General features: G+C 34.5%; 1 protein-coding gene across 2 annotated transcripts in view; it reads left to right on the top strand.

The window, feature by feature from the left end:
• Positions 1–21,545, top strand: part of LOC148943669 (myotubularin-related protein 10) — a 108,230-nt gene that overhangs the window by 74,184 nt on the left and 12,501 nt on the right. For both annotated transcript variants that reach the window (XM_089100964.1, XM_089100965.1), the window contains 3 exons: positions 9,699–9,871; positions 16,845–17,015; positions 21,083–21,472. In XM_089100964.1, coding sequence (XP_088957090.1) covers positions 9,699–9,871; positions 16,845–17,015; positions 21,083–21,472 — 734 coding nt within the window. The remainder of the gene's footprint in view (positions 1–9,698; positions 9,872–16,844; positions 17,016–21,082; positions 21,473–21,545) is intronic.

Here is a 21,545-nt window from a genome sequence, read left to right as displayed (position 1 = left end):
TAATATTTCATTGAAAAATTACATTTTACGGTCACGCAAAATATGCTGAGATTGTTTCTTGAGAAAATGAGTAATTACTGTCGTATTTGTATATAAAATACAACCACTGGAAAGGAATCTTATCTAATTGAATCACTAGTAATAAATTTTTTTTAACGATAAAAATAGAAAAAGTCGTCGTAGGTCAGAATCAGAATCATTTTGTTGATGCAAATTATCGTCAAGAATTAAGTCCAGCCGAAATGCGCTCATGTTTACAAAATAAAAGTAGATATTAAACAAACATGGCACGTGTTCATTAAACACCGCGTATATTAAGCAAACACTTCTTACTGAACGCAGACGTATAATACGGCACAAAAACTAAGAAGGATTTTGTGCGTAAGATAGGCGGTTATCTTTAATTTATGATCTTGTATTTCCTTTTTCGTCATAGATGGTGATAATATGTTCTTGTTTATCACTGCCGAGAAGAAATTGGTCAAAATTCCAGACCAAACAAAAAGTGATCCTCTTGAAGGGACGGTTGTTGTAAGGTAGATGGTGCTGATTTATAACCTGTATGAGCTTTGCGCATAGTCACTTCGACGGCTCTTTTCTGTAATGGCTCAGTTCGGTGACTTAAGCCACCTGTGTTGTTGACTTGATGGCCCCCTGTAGGACAAGCATGTTCTAAAATCGAAAAGTGTGAGATAAGTCAATGTCAGCAAGAAAAAACAAACTGACGCATTAAGATAAGAGTAAATATTGTCTAATTTCCCTTTGCGATGATTGTCTCAAGATGAGTGCTGTTAGACCAATTAAGGCTGAATGTGACGTTGAGAATTGTGGCCGAAGATGCTTGTTGGTTCGGCGAAGGAGATGCACAAGATCTCTCTTAAGAGGATTAAAGCGTTAGATTTTTTTTGTTGATTTGATGACTGTAAAAAAAAGAAAATAAAAAAAATATAAAATTGCAAAACCCAAAAATCAGAGGCAACGCTGTAGCGTTGCCTCTAGTAAAGGCCACACGGCTCCAATCTTTTATTATTTTTTTTCCCCAGAGGCACTTCATACGGAAGAGGTCGTCGTAGAAACTTCAAAGGGGGCTCATTCGATTGGAAATCGAGAGTTCTAGTGCCCTTTTTAATAGTCGAAAATGATTGGAGGGCAACTAACCCCCGCACGCCAATCATTCCCCGAAACACATCTAAGCAAAATTTTGAGATAGCCATTTTGTTCAGCGTAGTTAATTTCTGGATATAAAATATGTTTTTGAGGAGGACACTCCCCCAAAACCCTCAGGGCAAGGGTTTTAAGTTTTGCCCTGGGGGCATATAAGGTTTTTATAGAAGGCTTTGTCGTAGAAACCTCAAAAAAAGCCCATTCGATTAGAAATTCAAAGGGATAGTGCCCTTTTTAAGAGTCGAAAGCTATTGGAGGGTAGCTAGCCCCCCCCCCCCGCGCCCATCATTCCCCCAATCACCCTGGGGGAACATTCCCCCAAGTTATGCCCTGGGGGCATATAAGGTTTTTTATAGAAGGCGTTGTCGCAGAAACTTCAAAAAAGGCTCATTCGATTGGAAATTCTAAGGGATAGTGCCCTTTTTAATAGTCGAAAGTGATTGGAGGGCAACTAGCCCCCTCCCACACCCATCATTACCTCAAACACAACCAATAAAAATTTTGAGATATCCATTTTGCTCAGCGTAGTTGACTTAAAGATAGAAAATATGTCTTTGAGAAGGACACTCCCCCAAAACCCTCTGGGCAAAAGTTTTAAGTTATGCCCTGGGTGCATATAAGGTTTTTATAGAAGGCGTTGTCGTAGAAACTTCAAAAAAAGCCCATTCGATTAGAAATTCAAAGGGATGATGCCCTTTTTAAGAGTCGAAAGTGATTGGAGGGCAGCTAGCCCCCCCCCATGCCCATCATTCCCCCCAACACATCCAATCAAAATTTTTAGATAGCTATTTTGTTAAGCGTAGTTGATTTTCAGATAGAAAATATGTTTTTTGAGGAGGAGACTCCCACACAACCCTCAAGGCAAGGGTTTCAAGTTATACCCTGGTGGCATATAAGGTTTTTATAGAAGGCGCTGTCGTAGAAACTTCAAAAAAGGCTCATTCGATCGGAAATTCAAAGGGCTAGTGCCCTTTTTAATAGTCGAAAGTGATCTGAGGGCGACTAACCCCGCTCTTACGCCCACCTTTTCCCCAAACACATCCAATCAAAATTTTGAGACAGCCATTTTATTAAACGTAGTTTAAAGTTTTGAAAATTAGATATTTGAGGATGACAACTTCCCCAGTGCCCTCAGGGCAAGGGTTGTAATTTATATGAAGGATTCTCCGAATCCTTCATATTATTTCTTATGGAAGGGAGGCTCGTATAAACTTTAGAGAAGGTTCATTTGATTGGAAATTGAAAGTTCTTGTTCACTTTTTAAGAGACAAAAGAGATTGGAGGGCAACTAGCCCCCACGCATCACATAAAAATTTTGAGATAGACATTTTGTTAAAATAGCTCTAAGTTCTGATAACAAAAAACTCCGGTGTCGACACAGCCCACCAGGGCCCGGGGGTTGAGGTTGTAAGTTATGCCCTGGGGGCATATAAACAATCAATGCAAACAAACATACAATAGATATTAATGTAAATAAATAAATAAATTTAGTTTTTTAAATTAATTTTCTCACGTTTCTAAGTTTTAGACAATAGAAAACTAAAGGTCATAAAGGCAATAAGGTTTCGATGTTTTATTGTTTTTTAGCTGTGCACTAAGATTAGTGAAAACAGGGCCACCAACGGGAAGGTTGTGCACAGCCAGCCCCGTCCGCCCACCCCTTAGCATTAAACCCAACCCCCTAATATCCTCCCATTTGTAGCGCAAATGTTAGGATAGCCTTATATACTGCTTGGTAATTGTTATCTCTTTTGTAAAGTTATTTTAGTTTTTTTAATTAATTTTTTTCTGTTACTAAGTTTTAGACAATAGAAAACAAAAGGTCAAAAACACCATAAGGCTTTAATGTTTTATTGGGTCTTTTTCTAAAAACTCCTCATTTTGTTGTGTAAGGTTCGCTAAGGTTTCAGTTTTTATCTCAAGGCTTAAAAATGAACGTAATGCGATAAAAGTACAACTCAAAATAACATATATAGAATAATATATGCGCATAACACGGAAAAATCAATCAAAATTGCATATTATGGGATGAGGCTCACCCAAATGATGGGCCAGGGGGCTCACCATTCCACGATCTGTGAAATCAATCCTCCGATAACTGAAAATATGAAGTATTTTGAGTATTTTAACGTCTTCTACAACTCAAACGGTCCAAAAGTCTACAACCCAATGAGTCTGTCTAATTTCCTAAGTCGGGAACGTAGGAGATAAGTGACGTTCCGCCCCGTAGTGGATGAGTATCCAACCTCACCCGCCCCCACTCCTGCTGTCTACGGTAGTTTTCTTCTTTATGCCAACTTCGCCGCCCCCACCCCGAAGACTTTAATAAGGTTAAGTTTTTTATGAGAAGAACACATAGTAAATCTATTATAATTATCCAATCATAAGTTTAAAATACATACTCTGTGATAGATGCAAAATTGCTTTGGCACAAAAAATCCTATTAAGGTCAATTCCAAACAGTCGTGATCCCTTTGTGTCAGCAAGTGAAATGGTCAAAACACCCTTATTGGAGTTATTTTTTCAATCCATTCATTGTTGCCAATCGCTGTCCACAAGTTATGCAAGCTGTCTATTGTTCATACATAAGTTTTTTATCAAAGAGGTAATCGTATAGACTTTGAAAAAAAGCCTCATTCGATTTAAATTGAAAGTTCTAGATACGTTTTTTAAAATCAAGAATAATCGGAAAGTAAGCAACCCCCCCCCCCTATGCCATAAAAACTTGAAACTTTTTGCAATCAAACACGAAAAAAAATTAATTAAAAAAAAAACTTTCCGAAAAAGAAGTTTTTCAAAGAAAAGTAAAGGCCATTTTAAACTTAAGCTCAGGAGATACAAATACCTGTTAAAATTCAAACCAAAACGACTAGAAATTACTATTAAAGAATAAATGAAACCCAAAACGAACAGAAATTAAACAAATAATCATAGCAAACAACATACAACAAGTAATATTATAAATGAATAAATAGATCTTACAGCGAGTATTGAATAGATAACATCTCAAAATCAACCTTCAAGTCAAAAAAATATCTTACTATTAAAGTATAATTGAAACTCAAAACAAACAGGAATTAAATAACCAATCAATGCGAACAAACATACAATATATATTAATGTAAATGAATAAATAAATCTTAAAACGAGTGAAACTTAAATTAACATAAGTTGGGCGCAAAACCCCTATGCCTTCCCAAGGCCAGAACAAAATTTGCACTTTACTGAAAAAATATAAATGAATGTGCATTGTCAGTTTAATATACATATACTCATATTTAGTATTCAAAATTTTAAAATTATTTGATTTATTAAAGTTATAAAAGTAAAAACATTTATATTTTTTTTCAGTAAAGTGCAAATTTTGTTCTGGCCTTGGGAAGGCATAGGGGTTTTGCGCCCAACTTATGTTAATTTCTGCTCGTTTTGAGTTTGACTCGGTTATTTATTTTAATTTCTATTCGTTTTTGGTTTTATTTATTTATCGATGCTGATTTGTGGTTGTTTCGAGCTTGGTAGATTATTTTATTTTATTTTTGCTCATTTTTTGTTTTATGTAGTTCTTTACTTTTCTTTGAAAAACTTATTTTGTGGAAAAAGTTTTTAAATTAATTTCTGTTCGTTTTATATTGACATAGTGTTTTCAGGGAAAAAGAAAATAACACTTTAAATCTTTTCGTTTTTTAAGACTTTATTGTTTGACCTGCTATTTGTATGCTGGAGAAAAATTTTCAGCAATTTTTAACAACATACACCCTTTTAAAAATCTGGACACAAATAGTACAGTTTAATTTAGTTTCATACCTCCTCTAGTTGACCTTAAATGGAAAACTTGATACCATTCGCAAAAAAATCTGTTTACTTCCTTTGATAGCTTGGATACACTTACGCTATTTTGATTTGGTTAAATTTCAAGAGCAGAAGTAGCCCCGAAACTTTAAACATAATACCCTCAGTCGTTCTTGGGATACTGCTGAGATGCCTTATTGGGAATTAGCATTATCATAGTGCGTTTTGATTTAATCTTGAGGAAACATTTACTTTTTAAACATAATGAGCAAATGGTTGGGGGAGAGTGGAAAGGAAATTAGTTTCACTCCAACAACATTCAACAATCAAAAAGAGCTTAAGTCCTTTTCTTTTCGAATCGAATGAGCCCTTTTTGAACCTTTCACAACAACTCATTCGATACGAAGCGCCCTGGTCTAAACAACAACAACAACAACAACAAAAAATATTACTAATCACTTTCGACTATTAAAAAGGGCACTAGCCATTTGAATTTCAAATCGAATGAGCCCTTTTCTGAAGTTTCTACGACAACGTCTTCTATAAAACCCTTATATGCCCCCAGGGCATAACTTAATGCCCCCAGGGCTGTGGCGGAGTATCCTCAAAAACATATTTCCTATCTGTAAATCAACTACGCTGAACAAAATGGCTATCTCAAAATTTTGATTGGATGTATTTGGGGGAATGATGAGCGTGGGAGGGAGGGCTAGTTGCCCTCCAATCACTTTCGACTATTAAAAAGGTTACTAGCCCTTTGAATTTCCGATCGAATGAGCCTGTTTTGAAGTTTCTACGACAACACCTTCTATAAAAACCTTATATGCCCCCAGGACATAACCTAAAACCCTTGCCCTGTGGGTTGTGGGGGTGTGCCCTCATCAAAAACATTTTTTCTTTTGGGAAATCACCACCGCTCAAAAAATTGTATTTATACAATTTTGTATTGTTGGGGTTGGTGTGAAGTTGGGGGGTGGGGGGGGGGGTCTTGCTGCTCTGCAATCATTTTTGGCTATTAAAAATGGCACTAGCCACTCCAATTTCCAATCGAGTGAGCCTGTTTCGAAGTTTCTACGAAGACTCCTTCGATACGAAGTGCCCGGGTATGGAGAAAAAACAAAACAAAAAACAACACATTGTGCCCACATCGTTCTTTACTTAGGCAGCGCTAGCTGCCTATGAAAAGGTGGGTGTGAGAGGTGGGCTAGTTACCGTCCGATCCCTTCAACTAGTAAAAAGGGCACTAGCCCTTTGAATTTCCAATCAAATGAGTGTTTTTTGAAGTTTCTATGACAACGCCTTCTATAAAAACCTTATATGCCCCCAGGCCAAAACTTAAAACCCTTGCCCCGAGGGTTTTAGGTGAATGTCCTCCTCAAAAATATATTTTCTATCTAGAAATCAACTACGCTGAACATCAAAATTTTGATTTGATGTGTTTGGGGGAATGATGGGCGCGGGGGGGGGGGGGCTAGTTGCCCTCCAATCACTTTCGACTATTAAAACGGGCACTAGCCGTTTGAATTTCCAATTGAATGAGCCTTTTTTTAAGTTTCTACGACAACGCCTTCTATAAAAACCTTATATGCTCTCAGGGCATAACTTTAGCCCTTGCCCCGAGGGTTGTGGGGGATTGTCCTCCTCAAAAAGATATTTTCTATCTGGAAATCAACTACGCTGAACAAAATGGCTATCTCAAAATTTTGATTGGATGTGTTTGGGGGAATGATGGGCTTAGGGGGGGGGGGGGTAGTTGCCCTCGAAAAACTTTCGACAATTAAAAACGGCACTAGCCCTTTGAATTTATAATAGAATGAAACTTTTGTGAAGTTTATACGACAAGACCTTCTACAAAAATCTTATTTTACCCCAGGGCATAACTTAAAACACTTGCCACGAGGGTTGTGGGGAAGTGTCCTCCTCAAAAAGATATTTTCTATCTATAAATCAACTACGCTGAACAAAATGGCCACCTCAAAATTTTAATTGGATATGTTTGGGGGAATGATGGAAGTGGGGGGGGGGCTAATTGCCCTCCAATCACTTTCGAGTATTAAAAAGGGCACTAGCCACTCCAATTTCCAATCGAATAAGCCCTTTTCGAAGTTACTACGATGACTCCTTCGATACGAAGTGCCCGGGTATGGAGAAAAAAAACACATTGTGCCCACATCGTTCTTTACATAGGCAGCGCTAGCGCGCTGCCTATGGAAACCTAAAGCCTTTTGCGTCATTGGCGCTTCACTGAAAACAAGTTACTCACATATTACAAATTTATTCTTTTTCAGTTCTTAATGCATTGAAAATGAAAATAAAAATTACAGTGGAAAAAACATCTCGAACTGATGGATCTTTCAACAATTAATAGCATTATAGATCTAATATTCAATTTGATTTTGTTTATGCTTTCCAACACTGTTCAAGACTCATATAGTTTTCAATAAGGCCCAATGACGCAGTAGGTTTTAGGCTTCTGCAGTGAGGCGATACCCAAACTCTTGTTTGTAGTTATTTTTATTCGATTCGAGAAAAAAAAACACATTGTGCCCACATCGTTCTTTACATAGGCAGCGCTAGCGCGCTGCCTATGGAAACCTAAAGCCTTTTGCGTCATTGGCGCTTCACTGAAAACAAATTACTCGTATATTACAAATTTATTCTTTTCCAGTTCTTACAGCATTGAAAATGAAAATAAAAATTACAGTGAAAAAAAAATCTTGAACTGATGGATCTTTCAACAATTAATATCATTATATATCTAATATTCAATTTGATTTTGTTTATGCTTTCCAACACTGTTCAAGACTCATATAGTTTTCAATAAGGCCCAATGACGCAGTAGGTTTTAGGCTTCTGCAGTGAGGCGATACCCAAACTCTTGTTTGTAGTTATTTTTATTCGATTCAAACTTGATTTGCATATTCAATTTAAGTTTCACTCGTTTTAAGATTTATTTATTCATTTATATTAATATATATTGTTCGTCTTTTCGCATTGATTGTTTATTTAACTTCTGTTCGTTTTAAGTTTCATTTATACTTTAATAGCAAACTATTTTTTTTCGTGTTAAGCTTGATTTTCATATTCAATCTAAGCATTACTCGGTTTAAGATCTATTTATTGATTTATATTATTACTTGTTGTATGTTTTTTTGCTATGATTGTTTATTTAATTTCTGTTCGTTTTGGGTTTTATTTATTCTTTAATAATAATTTCTAGTCGTTTTGGGTTTGAATTTTAAAAGTTATTAGTATCTCCTGAGCTTAAGTTTAAATTGGCCTTTAGTTTTCTTTGAAAAAATTATTTTTTGGAAAGTTTTTTTTAATTAATTTCCTAAAAAGAGCATTGTGCTTGGACGTTGGTAATAACAGTAGTTGTCTTTTCAATTGCCTCTTGTATGCATAGTGGGCATTAACTCTGAGCTGCCTCTATTACCGATCCCTGTAATAATTATTTTATAAATTTGAAAATTTCATCAATCAATCATCAATCATTTTGTTAATACTAAAACACTATTACAAACGTAAAAAAGTTATTCGGCCCAAGAAGCTTTTCTTGTTGTGGGCCATAAAACACAATAATAAAGCGCTAAAAGAGCCACAAATAATACCCTAAATCAAACAATAGATATGAAATGAAGATGAAGGAGAATAAACACTAGCATACATTAAACAAAAACAAAAAAAAAATGTAATTATTATAATAATAACAATAAATAAAAACCAAAAAAGTAGAGAAACAGGAAAGACCAAGACCAAGTGATGACTTTATGTCATTAATATTAAGCTGACCTATCTGCTATGTTTTTTCATTCTTTTTACATTGTTCTGCGATATTTCTATTTTTACGAACATCTTATTTGCTATTTCACGGCCATTTAGCATCCAATTTCCTTAAATGCAAATTGAGAATTTTAACAGAAAAATGTATATAATTGGCTACCAATTTTCGCTCATATTGTGAGATAATAAATGCTAGAATTTTATTAGTTAACTATATTCTTTAGATTTTTTTTTCGGATTTGGACGTGCGTTTAAACAAAGAAAGTTAAAATCCGTTGAACCAAACTAACGAGACAGAAAGACTTAGTGAAAGCTGAATATTTCAATTTTATCTAAGGGGACCTTCCTCAGCAACAAGCAATTATAAAAAGAGAGCGGGTCTGCATGCAAAATGTAGCTAACACAGCTACAATTATTATGTATATTATGAAGTAAGAATTGTTTTCTTACTTCACGCTGTCCAAATATTGTTGTGGTCGCTATAGTTAACAAGTACTGTTCAATCATTTGAAAATAAAGAAATCTAAATATGATGAAAATAAAATTGAATTGGAATTCGGCAGAATGTTTTGCGAGTATTAAATCTTCGCTTGCTAACAATCATGAATAATTTCTTTGACCTTACTGCCTTTCCATTTATAGCTAGAGTGAACGATGATATTTTCTTTTTTCTTTTTGCTTCTTCTATTCCTTTTGTTTAGCGTTTGTTCTTCTGCTCATCTCTATTTTATTTTCTAGTGTCTGTTTTTTTCTCTTTTTGCCCCGTTTATAAAACCCTCCAAATGTGAACTCAAAGTAAAAAAAAAAAATTATTTTTTTTACTTTGTTTAATATTTGTATTAAAAAAAAAATTGTGTTCAGAATTCTCTGTCTTAGTTAAAAGTTTTACCCGTTATCGTGTTTTTATTTCATTTTGTTTATTGATCATCATATTTAGTTCAAGATAACCTTGCCCTTTTTAGAGAGTTCTGGTCGTGATTGGAGTGCAATCATCTCGTCACTGGCTCAAATCCTGTTGGATTCTCATTGTCGCACTATTCAAGGATTCCACAGTCTAGTTCAAAAGGAATGGGTTGCTCTTGGTCACTCCTTTTCCACACGACTGGGAAGGTGGACCGTTTCAGATGGTGAGCAGGTAAATACTCTCATCAAATTGTCTTTAGTCGGCACTGTAGCTTAAGTGTCGTTCATATTCAGATGGTGAACAGGTAAATACTTACATCAAGTTATTTTTAGTGGGAACTGTAGCTTAAGTGGCGTTCACATGAAAATCTAGCTAGACTTCGATCCCTAAACATAGATGTCTAGTTAGGCACGCGTGTAAACATGGAAGTATAACCAGCCATATATGTGAACGCTTTTTAAAGTAATGATATGGAGACAAAAATATGGATACTAGAACAGGTTCCTGATTGGAAGAACTTGAAGTCCTAGACAGAGTTCTAGAGTTGGGAGCTTGACTGCAAACTAATTCCGCCAATCATCGGATTTTAAGAGTTAACAGTGGCTGCTTGGACACATATGTCTGGCTAGACACGTTTTTAGACACGCAAGTCTATTTAAGCTATCCTTGTCTTTTTAAGCTTCATGGAGTTAGGATGGGGGCCATTGAATGGTCATAACTTCTTCTAAAAATGAGGATCAGAGAATATCCACTTCTTCAAATTTTCTTATAGATATTTAGTTTTTCATGAAAATGCACTGCTGATTGCTCATCTAACCTTTTTCTTTCAAACGTGCATTGGCACAGACACCTAATTTATTTTATTCTCATGCGATAGTGTATATTTAAAAAAAAATCTAAAAATTTTGACTTTTTCGTGTAGTTATCGCTCGATTGCTGTTTCTAGTGTCTTAAGTAAGGTTCTGGAGAGTCAAATTCTGCCTAAAATTGACCAATAAGTGCGTGCCAGGTTACAGACAGTTTGGTTTCTGTGAACACCTGAATGTTGTGTTTGTTTATCGCCTATTGAACTGTATTCGTAGAAAAGCTGAAATTGCTGGTAATTTCTTGTACTTATGTAGCGTGGATATACAAGCAGCATTCGATTCAGTTGTTCTGTCTGCAGTATTTTCATGTCTGCTTGATTTTGGTGTTACACCCCGTATAGTTATGTTGCCTCCATATTGGTATAGCCATTGTTATATTACGGTCAAGCTTGAAAAGGCTCTTATAAGTTTTCCTATCCGTCTCGTTAGATGTCTCAGGCAAAGTTCAATTCTGAGTCCTGTTATGTTTAACATTCTTTCAACTACTGTGAAGAATTAAGGATGATTAAGGATAAATTTTATATTGGTCTTTGTGATCTTAGTTTGATTTGTAACATAGATGATATCCTGCTTATTACTTCGAACCTCTCTACATTACAGGAAACCATAATTCACTAACTTCTGATTATTAGCTTCTAGGACTAGCGGTTAATGCTATAAAGACTGAGTTTTTAGTTGATAATGCCCATGGTAAATCCACGTTTCATTTACTTATTTTTGTTACAAGTACAATAATTATAGATATTACTTTGCTGAAATACCTAGGCCTCGTTTATGAGTCTGATAAGCTTAGTACTCGTATACGAGCGTAGAACAGGCCATATCAGGTTTCACGTCAGTTATGCCAAACTTGCTGCACTAAAGTACAGTTATAGCAGACGTGTACTCTCGAAATTGTGTTGTTCCCTTGCAATCCCCCCCCCCCCGCCCATTATATATTGCCACTTCAGGATTCCCTGTCTAAGATTGAGCAGTTGAAAGATTTTGTAGCTATTTGAAGTTTTTATTAAATTATCCGTTGTTTCGCCAGAATAGTTTTATTCTGTAATTTTTGTATGGTTCTTAACCCGTGAGATGTTATGAATTATGTAGAATGCGCCGTGTTCATTACGAATATGAATCATTTGCTTCATTTTCGGCCATTTGACATTATTTGCAAGTGTTCTTTGGATTAAAACTGTATTTTGTATTGTTTAGAAGCCGTTTTTTCTTTATGAATTTCAGCTCGTTTCTTTTTCCTTAATCCGCGTTTATTTGTATCTCTGTAAGCGGGCAAAAAAAACTTATTAAGTGTTTGTTAAGGTCTTTTTCTCGCTTAGTGTGGATGGTATTTCGTTTGAATAACGTAAGAGTATTTTTGCTTTGAATAATCTTTTTTTTGTGATTTGTACTTACTTGAAATTTAGAAGGAGGTTAGAAAAATTAGCTCCTGGTCTCTTGTTTGTATTTTATTGTCATTTTTTTGCACAAACAGGATACAATTAAAAAATCGAATTATAACTATACTACTTTAGCTAACTATAACTACTTTAGCTTAAAGAGCAAGGTATTGACTAGGGGGTGAACTCCCTAATATACGTCTTAAAAATATATAAATATAGAAGTTCGTTACGTAAGTTAATTCGTAAGTTACGTATATTTATTACTAATAAAACGTTCGTAAATAAAATGAAACAAGTTTCGAGAAAGCCAAATTTTGTTTTAATGATTCATGTACGGTGAGTCAAAATCAAAACCTACATTAATTCAAAAAAGTACAAAAATTAAGTAAAAAAAAAAACAAGTTTTTTCAACTGAAAGTAAGGAACGGCGTTAAAACTTAAAACGTACAGAAATTATTCCGTATATGAAAGGGTGCTGTCCCCTCCTCAATCTCGCTCTTTATGCTAAAGTTTTTTATTGTTTTAAAAAATAAAAGTTGTGTGACAGACTCAAACTTTCAAACAGTTCGTAGTAACGAACTGTAAGTAAGGAGCGACCCGGCTCAATGGTAACCGAAACTCTAAAAAACGGAATTTTGATACCAATAAATACATCAAAAGAATCTGATTTTAATTCTGATTTCAAATATATAAATTTCATCAAGTTTAATCTTACCCATGAAAAGTTACGTGCCTGAAAAAATTTGGCTGAATTTCGAAAAAAGGGGGAAAGACCCCCTAAAAGTTATAGAACCCTAATGAAATCACACCATCATATTCATCGTATCAGAGAACCTTACTGTAGAGGTTTCAAGCTCCTATCTACATAAATATGGAATTTTCCATTTTTTGTCAGAAGAAAGATCACGGATGCGTGTTTATTTGTTTTTTTTTTGTTTTTTTTTTCTTTTCCCCGGGGGTAATCGTATTGAGCCACTGGTCCTAGAATATCGTAGGAGGGCTCATTGGAACGGAAATTAAAAGTTCTAGTGCCTTTTTAAGTGACCAAAAAAATGGAGGGCAACTAGGCCCCCTCCCACGGTCATTTTTTTCTCAAAGTCACCCAATTAAAATTTTGAGATAGCCATTTTGTTCAGCATAGTGGAAAATCTAATAAATATGTCTTTTAGGATGACTTAATCCCCCACAGTTCCCAGGGGAAGGGTTGCAAGTTATGAACTTTGCCCATTGCTTACATATTGTATTGGTTATTGGGAAATATACAGGCATTTTCAGAAAGGATTTTTTTTCTGGTGGGGAGGGGGGTTGGAGGAGGGGTTACCATGGAGAATCTATCCGTGGAGAATGTTTCTTTGAGGTAAGGGACATTTCTATGAAGGGGGCGCCGGATTTCCAAGCATTATTTAAAAAACGATCAGAAATTAAATTAAAAAAAAAAACAAGTTTTTTCAACTGAAAGTAAGAAGCAACATTAGAACTTAAAACGAACAGAAATTATTACGTATATGAGGGGGTTCTCCCCCAAGTCAATACCATGTTGTTTACGCTACAGTTTTTTTTGAGCTTTCAAAATACCTCTCGATTCTAATTAAACAGCCTTTGGGATTCAGGGGTTTGTGATTTAATTTTTTTTTTAGCTGTTAACGTGAAGAACGTGGTATTGACTAAGGGGAGAACCCCCTCATATACGTAATAGCATATACGTAATAAAAAAAAACAAAAAACAAGCGATACGGTTCAATAGTAATCGAAACTTTAAAAAACGGAATTTTGATTTCAATAAATGTATTAAAAGAATGGGCCTATAATGCTGATTCTAAATATATAAATTTTATTAAGTTTAGTATTACTCACCAAAGGCTACGAGCCTGAGAAAATTTACCTGGTTTTTTAAAGAGGGGGGAAACATCCCCTACAAGTGAAAGAATTTTAATGAAAATCACACCGTCAGATTCAGCATATCAGAAAACCCTATAACATAGGTTTCAAGCTCATATCTGCAAAAATCTGCAACTTTGTATTTTTTACCACAAGAAAAATATATGAATATAGAAGTTCGTTATGTAAGTTAATTTGTAAATCACGTCAGAACCAAATTTAAAGACAGCCATTCAGCAAAAGAAAAGTAAAATTTTTATGCAAATTTTGTTTACTTATTCAATCACGGCGAGCCAAAATAAAAGCTGCATTAACTAAAAAACGATCAGAAATTAAATATATAAAAAACAAGTTTTTTAAACTGAAAGTAAGGAGCGACATTAAAACTTAAAACGAACAGAAAATATTCCGTATATGAAAGGGGCCGTCCCCTCCTCAACGCCTCGCTCTTTACGCTAAAGTTTGACTCTGTCTCACAACTTTATTTTTTTAAACAATAAAAAACTTTTGCGTAAAGAGCGAGGCGTTGAGAAGGGGACGGCCCCTTTCATATACGGAATAATTTCTGTTCGTTTTAAGTTTTAATGTCGCTCCTTACTTTCAGTTTAAAAAACTTGTTTTTTTTTTATTTAATAGCTTAAAGAGCGAGGTATTGAGGAATGGACAGCCTTTTTCATATGCGGAATAATTTCTGTTCGTTTTAAATTTTAACGTCGTTCCTTACTTTCAGTTTAAATAAACTTGTTTTTTTATTCAATACTTAGTAGCGTATCATTTTGTTACTTTTAGATAGTTGTTGCAGTAAAACCAGTTAAAAAGTTTTTTTGAAGGTATTTTTAAGTTCTTTTTTTAAAGAGTGAAATGAAGTTCTGTTTATAATATATTGTTGGTAGCCTGACCTTTTAGGCGGCGGATCCCCCCACTCCTGGCTTGAGTTTATCTTAATTTTATGCAGCTTCTACTCGTATTTATACGAACCTGTCGAGAAAGACCAAGACAAAAAGCCGTCAAAATTAGAAGTTCTCCATCCTAGAATTCTAGATCCGCCCCTGCTCTGGCTTCTATATCTCTCGGATTACTGTATTCTCTGTCTGCTGGAGCAGGTTGGCTGCCCGAATCTTGAAGACAATTCCTAGCAAAAAAATATATTTGAGCAACTGCAGTTAGAAATTGTGAGGCATTCTACTATTGCAGTTGTTTTGTAGTTGCATACCCCAGGCAGAGACCCAAGTCAAGAGACTTTTTTTGTTTGTTTTGTTTGCTCGAAAATTATTGTAATTAAAGGAGCCTTAACTTTAAGTCCCTGAAATTTCTTATTTTTTATATTTGTATACTCCTGCCTTGTCTTTCTATGCCTATATTTAAATGTAAAAAAAAAAAAAAATTCTTTCAGTCAGAAAATGTTGAAAATTTTAAAAATTAAAAATGAAAGTATTTCCTGGTTATAACATTTTATAATTATTCAAGGACAAATTTTATCCTTGACCGCCCAATACTTCCGATAAATAAAAGTTAAAATAGGGATAAATCTTTTTAACAGACAGTGATAATTCACAAAAAATACTGGATATTTCGATCACTGCCCATGTGACCGAAATATCCAATATTTTTTTGTGTTTGCTCGAAAATTATTGTAATTAATATAAATTGTTTTGATTTTTAAGAGTAATGTCAATTATTGTAATTAAAGGTGCCTTAACTTTCATTCTCTGAAATTTCTTAGTTTTTATATTTGTATACTCCTACCTTGTCTTTCTATGCCTAGATTTAAATGTAAATAAAAAAAACTTCTATCTTCGAATGTTCAAAAAACTTGTTAAAAAAAAAAAAATATTCTTGCAGTCAGAAAATGTTGAAAATTTTTAAAATTAAAAATGAAAGCATTTCCTGGTTATAACATTTTATAATTACTCAAGGACAAATTTTATCCTTGACCGCCCAATACTTCCGATAAATAAAAGTTAAAATAGGGATAAATCCTTTTAACAAACAGTGATAATTCACAAAAAAAACTGGATATTTCGGTCACTGCTCATGTGATTGAAATATCCAGTATTTTTTGTGAATTATCAATGTCTATTAAAAGAATTTATCCCTATTTTAACTTTTATTTTCGGAAGTAAAGGCAGTCATGAAAAGGCATTTTAAACCCTATTTTAGTCATGGAAAGGCAGTGTGGTCTTCGAAATTATCTACTCAATACTTCTGTTTTTAATCCTAAAATATTAATATGTTTCTTGGTGCCAAGAAAAAACAAAATGTTTTTTTAAAGTTTTTTGGTACATTTGGAAATAACCTTTTCATGCATATACATGTATACTTTTTATTTTACGACTTCTAGTCTTTGGTAATTCTTGGAATCATTTTATGCCCTATACTCTCCTTACTGTTGAAGCTTGTAACATTTTGAACCAAGAGTGCGTCTACCTACTCTTCAGCAAGGCCGTACCTAGGGTTTATTTTGGAGGAAGTTTTACTAAAAAAAAATGGGGGAGGGAGGAGGGTATACAAAAACCCTAAAAAACGCATACAAAATTTGTTTATATCCATTTTTGTTACGTTTTACGAGTCAGACAAACATTTCGGGGGGGGGGGGTTCAAACCCCTCTAACTTCCCTCCCTCTGGGTACGGCCTTGCTCTTCAGTATATATTGATATTGAAATATTGATAACAAGAGTTGATCTTTTTTACGCTTTGCAATACTTTGATCTGCACAGACATATTTAGATAAAAACATTAAGATATAAATAGTAAATATTTATTCGTTCAAAAATACGCATCATCAAAAATACTCCTTTTGGAGTACTAATAGATGCGAAAGTGTGTCTTCCTAATAAATTAAAGGATTGGGTTGAATTTCAGTAGGAATTTCAGTTTGTTTGGTTATTAAACTGGTCCTTGAATCCAAGGACTCGTTATGTCTAGGTCATATATTTAACCACTTATATCTTTTCCCCTTTTTACTCTTCTTTACGGGATAAAAATTTCAAAATTCTTGTAGAAAACTCAGATCGTTCTTATTCGTTTTGAATTAAAAAATCAAACCGTTTAATTCTCGTTAACTCTTTTCGTTGCAGAGTCCGTTGTTCAACTTATTTTTAGATTGTGTATGGCAAATCTTGCAACAGTTCCCAGCCCAGTTTGAATTTACCTCAACCTATTTGATCACTATTTGGGATTCAATGCATCTCTCCGTTTTTGATACCTTTCTTTTTGACAGTCCTCGGGATAGAAAATGTGCAGTCTTGGTAAGTAACCATCAACCCCAGCCTTACTTAGCCTCTAGACCAATAGCCACAGGCTGGTAAATATCACATCTCAAAGGAAAGTAGAAAATAGTTTTTGTTTTTTTATTTACCACGGGAGAAAATGTGCAGTGTTGGTAGTGTTTAATGAATGTATTTGTTTAATTTTTTGTTTTGTTTCTTCCCCGCTTTTTTCCTGGCCATAGGGCCTTACGGGGGTGACTAAGTTGAAGTGTTTGTTGTTTTTGTTGTTGTTCTTGTATGTAAAACACTGTGGAACTTGTTAAACACTTGTATATTTCTTGTTCTTTTTTTCAATAGATTCATTCATTCATTCATTCATTGGTAAGTGATCCTTTATTTCAGCCAAAGTCAGTCTCTGGATCAATAGCTACTAGCTGACAAAAATCACATTTCAGTAAATTGTAAATAATCTTTTAAATGAACGTTTAAAAGTAATACCCTGACATATCAATATTGGATACCTCTGATTGGTGCAAATGTACTTGTGAGCATAATCTTTTCCAGTTACAATTATGCCCGACAAACTTCTGCGAACAAAGTGGAAAACGTTTTCAGAAATTGTTAGAAATATTTCAAGTGAGTTTACGCTGTGTTGAGCACAGTGTTTCCTAAGCGTCAAACGGCAAAATTAACTTTGGCACCCTTTGTAAATTTGTATATTACTTCGAGGCATTACTTCTAGACAAAAACTGATTTTGGGTCTTCTTTTTTTAACTCGCTTATTTAAGCTCGAGAGTTTGACTAAAAAAAAATTAATAGTTTCAATATTGGATTTGTTGACATATTTGCGATAGACGTTAAATCTCATTGAATCTTGCTCAATATGCGACTTTTAGGCGTAGCCAAACAATGTTTCTTCTTTTAGTGATCATGTTTTGTAAGTCTTGATTATATGCCACGGAAATTTTCCGTGGCATATTTTCTAAAGATTCCACGGAATCTTTAGAAAATATTTTACAGAAAAGATTCCACGAAATAAAAAATAAAAAATCCACGAAATTTTACAGAAAAGATTCCACGAAATTCAAAATAAATTCCACTAAATTTTACAGAAAAGATTCCACGAAAAAAAAAAAATCAACGAAATTTTACAGAAAAGATTCCACGGAATCTTTTCTGTAAAAAAGCCAGTGGGTCTTTTGCACCTGCACGCCACACAAAAATACGAGCTCCATTCACTTTTTAAAAATTTGAATTTTTAGAAATTTGAACGCATTTTGTAAATAAACTCAGATTATTTCACATCGTTCTTCACTTTACCCAGAGCATCGAATGAACGAATTTAGAACTTTTTTGCTACTCAAAATGAAGATACCGAACTCTCGCAACAAAAACCAATTAAAAAGTTTACCGCTGAAACTATTCAATGAGAAATTCATGACAGCTTTACAAATTCAGCATAAATTAAGCTTTGAAAAAATTGCTAAAATTGATACAATACTCTTGATATGCAAAATTTTCATCCTGAACGAAGGAGAAGTTGTGACTAAAAACTATCAACAAGTATCGAACAAGGATTTATTTTAATCAAGTCAGGTGGCTGCGAATGTTAATTTTATTGGTCTCTCATTCTATGATCTTTCAGATTCTATTGAAAGCAGAAAAAGTTGTATTTGAAGCATAATGAGATTTCCTTGAAACGATTTCCTGCCTTTGTCAGTCTGTATCGTGTTCGGTGTTTTGCATAGTAAAACTGCGTTTATCTTTAGATGGAATTATAATTGTGTAAAGGTTAGAGTTTCTATTGTGTAGAGTTTCTACCGTGTTTCTGTCATCTGAAATTTAAGCGCCCTGTAAAAAAGTTGAGCAATTTAGGGTTGCTAGGTTGCATGGAAAATCCTGTCAGATATTTTGGTTATACAGCCCAAGTACCACACTCCTCCATAATGCCTTGATAAAAAAAGGGTAGAGAATAGGGCAGCTTTACAGTCCCCCCTGGCGGTGCTGATCTCATTTTCCTGACCCTTCGTGTTTACCTTACCGAGAATTCTTCAGGTACCCATTTAGAGCAGACTTGACCCTGGCTGAGTTTGCAGAGTCACACCACTGATCCCCGTTCCAAACCGAATAACCAGCGACACCAGGATTCGAACCCCCGTCCTTACGAACAAAGGATTTCAAGTCTAGCGTGCTAACGCACTAGTCAACTTGATTTAGTCCTAAAATAAATCTAAAATTAACTGATTTATTTTTTAAATTGACATTATTTGTCATTATGAACCAACTGTTGATGAAAAATAAGTAAAAAAAGAATATTTCAGACCAATAAAATCACCAAAAATTTTCCTATGAATGTATGCAGGCATTACGAAGGGGCGGGTATGCAGTTGAACGGGTAATGACTCTGAAAATACATTCAACAGGTTTTGATTGTAATAAAGCAACAATTTCTTATGTAGTTTAGAATAGAATATATATCCCACTGTTATTTTTTGAATAAAAGAAAATTTTGAAAGACGTCACCAATCGATAGAGTAAGATAGATAATCATATAAGGTGTGCCCAACTAAAAGCCCATTTTTACAGGGATGGTTTTGGTTTTAGACGATAAATATATGAGGTAATAAATACATTTTGACTATCTTTTTTTTCTATTGCATTGTGTTTCTCTGACGTGTACATACGCTAACATACATTTAATATCTCTATGTCACGCAAAATATAAACGAAGTTTTAATAATACATAGAATAGCCTTTCTTTCTCAAATATTGACACTAAATATTTGATGTGTTATAAACCTCCAAAGAAGTAAAATATTTAAAGAGCTATCAGTATCCTTTTTAAATAATAAAACAATCCAATTAATACCTGACGAAAAAAGATCTTAAATACAAAGAACAAGTGGAAACAACAGGGAATATTTTCTTAAGATAGTGGAACCTTAACCCTAAATGAATATTTCGACCCTATATATTATGTTGCTCCTTGGATGTAGGGTCGAAATGCTCATTTAGGGTTAAGGTTCCACTGTCTTAAGAAAAAAATTCCCTGCTGTTTCTACTTGTTGTTTGTATTTATGATTGAAAGGCAGTGTGGTCTTCGTCACTATTTATATAAAAAACATCTTTATTGAAGCTCAGAGCCGTATCCATGATTTTTTTCGGGGGTATGGGGGGGGGGTGAGGTGGTATATTTTTTTCGAGAAGGTGGTACAAAAAAACTTCAAAATACGCAAAAAAATTGTTTATATTCATTTTTGTTATGTTTTTACGAGTCGGAAAAACATTTAGGGGAGGGGGGTTGTTCAAACCCCCTAACCCTTCCCCCTGATTACGGCCTTGTTGAAGCTTCGTTTAACAACGCCTGTCATGTGCCTTTTTGAAAAATACTCACTCTTAGAGCCAAGTACATTAAAGCCGCTCGATACGTCGCTGGTCCTTACTGTTGGATTCCTTCTCTAAATTGGGTAAAACTATTCCTCTTGAAGGAGTTTACAGATGACTTTTTTCAATAACCCTTTCTGGGACTATTTCAAATAGATTTGTATTGTCAAACAATTTTGTATCTGAAGTACTCAGTCATAACTCCTTCCTCTGACAGGTAATCATAATGGACTGTGAAATAAATAGTTCTTTATTACTAAATTTATTGAGGCCATTTCGAAGTATCAATTTCGAGAATCTTATCAAAAATTCTTATCTTTTATTAAAACACCGCTATGAATTTATATTCCACTTTTCCTCTTTATGTTGTGACATCTCTGCTTTATCAGGTATATACATTTGTTTAATACTATTTAGGTATGTTTTATGAACTATAAAATGAATGGTGAGTAGAGTGTAAAACTCTACTCACACACTAAACACTCTAGTAACTTTGAGTAGAGTGTTTTAGTTGCTCTGAATCCTCCTTAATAGAAGTAGTTCTGAAAGATATGATTTAATACCCAAATTCAGATTTTAACTGTTGAAAAAATAATTATGATAAATGTCTTAATTGGATACTCTTAAAAACGTTTTGCGATACCAGTTCTTTTGAAAACAAATATTTCGCTAAACAAGTTTGGATATGAATTAGGTTTAATAGCAGCTCTTCCTTTCTTTAGGATAATCAAACTCCATTAACCTCACGAAGTGTCTGGGACTGGTCACTTCAGTACGATGAAAACGAACAAGAACTATTCTACAACCCCTTATATCCGATCTCAAAACGAGTTGTTGAAACTCGCCAATCCTTGGGCCTTCCTCCGACTGATCCCACCCCTGCCCCTCCTGCATCGCAACTAACCTCGCAGCTAGCACAAACCTTGATGACTTCATCACTGAACCTTGGTTATGCCAATGTACGGACGCGGAGTGGAAGTATCTCTTCTTTGAATAGGCACTCGTCATACCTTGAGGATTTAAAGTTAGATGGCACTGAGACACTTAACCGAAGTTGGATGAAAGCTGGATCGAGAAGCTCTTTGTTTGGAGCTGGCTGGAATAAAATAAAGGTCAGTAGAAATACTACGGAAGAAAAAATAGCGGTACTCTTGCATTATGCGGGCCTCTCGGGTTAACTACTAT

This window comes from Artemia sp. Qi Xiang Cuo, chromosome 15 (assembly GCF_049724085.1).
Source record: "Artemia sp. Qi Xiang Cuo chromosome 15, ASM4972408v1, whole genome shotgun sequence".
Classification (NCBI taxonomy): Eukaryota; Metazoa; Arthropoda; class Branchiopoda; order Anostraca; family Artemiidae; genus Artemia; species Artemia sp. Qi Xiang Cuo.
The sequence above is the reverse complement of the archived record's forward strand: the minus strand, read 5'-3'. Positions and strand labels throughout refer to the sequence as shown.